Source organism: Amaranthus tricolor, chromosome 3 (assembly GCF_026212465.1).
Source record: "Amaranthus tricolor cultivar Red isolate AtriRed21 chromosome 3, ASM2621246v1, whole genome shotgun sequence".
NCBI classification, from domain to species: Eukaryota; Viridiplantae; Streptophyta; class Magnoliopsida; order Caryophyllales; family Amaranthaceae; genus Amaranthus; species Amaranthus tricolor.
Window position 1 is genome coordinate 30,527,711 of NC_080049.1, and position 4,828 is coordinate 30,532,538.

Sequence of the window (4,828 nt, forward strand, 5' to 3'; positions counted from 1 at the left end):
TCATTCCAAATGCTGATCATATTTGTTGGCGTTGATAAAAGGTAGTTGTTCATCAACTCATGTTTTTGGGTCCTCTACAAGGGTTAGGGTTGTAAATTGTAGGACAAGGGATCGAAATTTTAAAGTGTAGTTAATTGACACCTTAACTTTGATTGAGGTTGTTATTGTTAATTTTTGTTGATTATTCGTGGGTACAAATAGTGAAACATGGCCATTTCCAAAACGTTTTGCGTTGCAAATGGGGAAGCATGAACTTGGTAAAGTAAAATCATCATCATTATACACGGTGTATTCCACTCATAGAATATTATGATTAGGGTCTGAAAGGGAATAAAGACTACAACTCATACCCATAAAGAAGAATGCGAAGTAAAATGAATTTACATATAAAACTGTCGACAATGTTTTTATATATAGAACCTCCATTTGGCGGGTGCAAGTATATGACAATGGTGTGATTGGTGTCGCTTGACCCACTTAATTCTTCATACTCTTGGAAGTCTATGTATATTGAATTGACAAATTAAGTAACTTTGTTGAATACTCTAATTTTTATATTTTTAGAACCTTAATATGATGTTTGGATCCCTTATTAAGAACTATTAATAATAACTATTTTTTTACTAACAATTATTTATAAAAACTTTTATAATTGTTGCATTCCGCTTGATTTTTTCCTATAATAACAATAATAATGTCAATGTTAAACTCTTATCTTTTACCATAAAATTTTTTTTCATTATACAATATTTAAAAAAAAATTTAGAAAAATAATGTTAAAAGACGACCACTCTGATACAATGGAGAATGGAGACCCCGAGATTTGCGGTGACTACCACGCTTTCTCTTCATCATTTGATTCATCTACATGCCATTCTCAAATCAAACAATCAAATTAAACGTGACCCCACAAAATATCCAATTTTCTTTGTTTCAAACGGTTATTATAATAATTTTTTTTGAAATGAGGTTATTATAGTTACCTCCTTATTCTACAACATTCAAGTTAAATTACAGAATTCCAACCATTTTAATGGTTGAAACTTTTGATTAATTGGTTAGTCTGAATGCTATAGACTTTAATAGTTTAATAGCTGTCATTCGCAAAAAATAAAAATTAAGACTGTAATTCACAAATTATTCTTATATTATTCTATAAAATGTTAACAATTTGTTACGGGCTAGTGTGGGTAGATCATTCTTAACTACTCGAATTTCGAATTTCTTGTAGGCACATCAGCATTATTAAAAGTGAAGGGCTAGAGATATCACAACCCGCGCTTGATCCTGTTAAGTCAGTTGTTCACCACACGATAATTGCTAGTAAAAAAAATGGAAGGGTGCACAGATAAGGAATAGCGGGTTTGAAGAAAAGCCTCTATTATCATCAATTTGACCTTCAATAGTAAGGATATGTTCTGTTACTTCTTTTTTACTTGTTTAAGGAGAATAAGCGAATTAGGAATAGGTGAGCAAAACATATTACAAATCAAAAGGCCCAAGTTTTTTCTATAAATATTCTTATTTGGAAATACTGATGCAGCTGGGTAGAAATCATGGCACCAGTCTTCTCAAAAGCAGCATGGCAATGTGTTTGGTACATGATGATCCAGGTACGTGCTTTCGCCCAAAAATGAGTTTCAAGCTTGGCTTCTAACAATACTTGTTACTGCTTTCTAAGGGCGGGGCAAAGATTTTAGAGGCTCTATTTATTTTTATAATGTCTTTCAAAATGAAGCTCTTCATTATATCAAATGATAAAATTTTCCACTTAAAGAAAATATTTCTAAAAAAATATATTGTAACGTTATATATATATATATATATATATATATATATATATATATATATATATATATATATATATATATTCTAAAATTACGTTAAACATAAAAAAAATTACAAATAAATCACTTAAAAAATGTTGCTTAGAATTAAGCATGTATAGCACCATTTAATATTTAAGGCCCTTATTTCTGGGGGCTCTAAGCGGTTGGCTACCCCAGTTGTGCTTAGAACTGGCACTGGTGCTTTCAGATTTATAGTTTTCTCATATGCAAAATGTCTTCTTTTTTTTTTTTTTTTTTCTTATTTTCACATTGTTTCTTCTAATGTAGTCACTGAATTATTTAGACGTCCTGTCATATTATTGTGATTTATGAACCAAAAAGCTATTTCCATGTCTTGCAGAATGATCAAATTCATGCTTGGGGTTTGGATAGACAGTATGGTTATTGTGCTGAGGTGACACTTTTTTCCTTCGTCTGGCCCTGTTCGTCCGCTGTTATTTAGCTTCACCTACTCCTCGTTGGGTGTTGCTAGCTTGCTTTTTACGTTAGTTCTAATTTCAGGGTGACAGAACTAAAAATGTGGGTGTTGTGGATTCTGAATACGTAGTTCATCTTGGACTTTCGACGCTTGCTGTATTGGAACAATACAAGGTCAGTGTTCGTCGTACTTGCTTATCATAGCAGTTGATGTTTTAAGTACAATTTGGTACACGCCACACTATCTTAAAAAAATGGTAATGGTAATGAATTTTAAATGTAGTTTTTCCAGGAAAATCACATGTGATAGTTTATGTTCATATTTTTTTATTTTTTTTATGCAAATGGCTTATTGTATAGGTAAAAGGTTAACTCGATACGTTCTTAGCAAGCACCCCCGAATTGATACCAACTATGCATAAAAAATTGGAGATTATTTTATGGATTATTCTGGGTAATTTTATCTAAAAAATAACTACATTTTAAAATATCTAGGTAACGATCTATTATTTTATCTATTATCTATTATATATAAAAAGCAAGGATGTTTGGTGTTCATTAGATGATCTAACGAATAGTATCATCCCAGTTGGTGCCACACATCCTTCTCTTCAATCTAAATTTTTAAAAAGCTATGTTTTTTAATCATAGAACTATTTGCGGTCTGTTCTGGTTCGAAAAACAAAAAACCGATACCCCATAAAATCGGATTTTTAAAAAAAACCTGAACAGATTGTTTAAACCATAGACCCAAAGTACTAAAACTACGATTTCGAAATCATGTTATGCATTTGAAAATATAGGTTTGACATAAATTTATTGTTTGACAAATTAAAAAAAATTCAAATTTGGAAATAATGAGCTAGATTTGACATTACTATTTCGGATACTTGAACACTTACCCATATCTTGACACTAGTATCGAGAGTTCGAGTTACATAGACTTGTGTACATTCTGAACTGAGCGAAACCACACATAAATCTTGAGCTTTGATAAGTTGAAGAGAACATGCCCTTGTTCAGTATGACTTGATACGATAGAGATTTATTGATAGTACTATAGTGATTCAAGGGTTTACAAAAGATGAGAATCGGGTCTTGTCTCAGTTATATCGCGTTTAGGTTCTAGATTCAATTCTCACCTAGCCCTCCCCTTCCCGCAACCTACCTTGTAATAAAAAAGGGTTTACAAAAGATTATGTCAATTATATTCTCGGATAATCATAATACTAAGAATGTTCATTGCATTGCAGGTGCGAAGGCAGTCGTACATCGAGATGAAGATGTTCGGTCAAAGATGGAACGATGCAACGAAAAATGCCGAGTGTTGGATCGATATATACCAAAAACATTGAAGAAAATATTAACCTATGAGGATCAATACTGTCAATTCTTAGTTGCATATTGCTGATACAAGGACAACCAGCTATACATATACAAGTAAATACATATCCTTAAGCAAGAAAATCCTGCATTTCACAATCTGTACATCTCTATCATCATCGTATTTATTGTATTCCGCCCATAGGAAACTATAAACAGGATCTGAAGAGAAAAGGAAGGCAGCAACCCATACCCGTACAAGGTAAGAGAAATTGAGCCCGATTTTTGTATTGCACCCTCTTCTCTTGGGTCTTGATTTGTTAGTGTACATATAATTACTCAGCCATGTAATAGCAGTATTATTAACTGTGGTTAAATGTAATTGTTTCTGGAGGCATAGAGGAAAATTATTTATCTATATAATTCATCTGGTTTATAATAATTGCTACTTTTTTATTTTTACGCTATCCAAAGCATAATATTAATCTTTAATATCTATAATTTCATATCATAAAATTTTTTAAAAAGTTAATATTATGAAAATATGCATTAAAAACGAATTAAATAAAATTCTACTTGACTATGTTTTACTTATACATAAAAAAATATGTCAAATAAAATCAGTAGTTGCTACGGTTATTATAATAACTATTAAAAACAAAAAAAATTGATTATAATAAGTATATAACTATTAAAAATGTGAGAAAATATAATTCAAGTTTTGCTAAAGAATGGATGCTTGAGGGATAAGGGCTTGTATAAATAATCTTTGACATTGCATTTACTTCCTTTCAAGCTATCAAAAACCTCTTGCTAAGCATTATAAAGAAAAAAAAATCAAATTTTATCAGAGGTAGTTTTGGACATGTGTAAAGTGTTAGATTATACACAATCTCTTAAATCAAGTCATGTCAATAAAGCATGTGTCTTAGTGAATTATAATTCAGATTCCGCTAATTTAAATTGGTCATGTTGACTTTATATATTGACCGTAGATTGGTCATTGATGGATATTTTCAGATCAATTTACTTCGATGACAATAAAAACTAATAACAAATATAGAAAAATTAAAGATTTATAATAAATTAAAAAACTTTAATTTGATCTCAATCTACCTAAAAATAATTAATTGCATCAATAATATGAATGATTAATATACCTCTGAAAAAAAATTTAAAATTAAGAAGTTTTTAAAAAAAATTTAAAATGAAAATGTCAATTTGCACAAAATATGCGA

General features: G+C 30.3%; 1 protein-coding gene across 1 annotated transcript; it reads left to right on the forward strand.

The window, feature by feature from the left end:
* Window positions 1-964: 964 nt before the first annotated feature.
* LOC130808538 (uncharacterized) lies at window positions 965-3,622 on the forward strand. The gene is made up of 7 exons (XM_057674000.1): window positions 965-969; window positions 1,232-1,340; window positions 1,446-1,468; window positions 1,544-1,613; window positions 2,191-2,244; window positions 2,352-2,441; window positions 3,521-3,622. Exons 1-7 carry the CDS (start codon window positions 965-967, stop codon window positions 3,620-3,622), a joined length of 453 nt encoding a protein of 150 aa, XP_057529983.1.
* The last annotated feature ends 1,206 nt before the right edge of the window (window positions 3,623-4,828 follow it).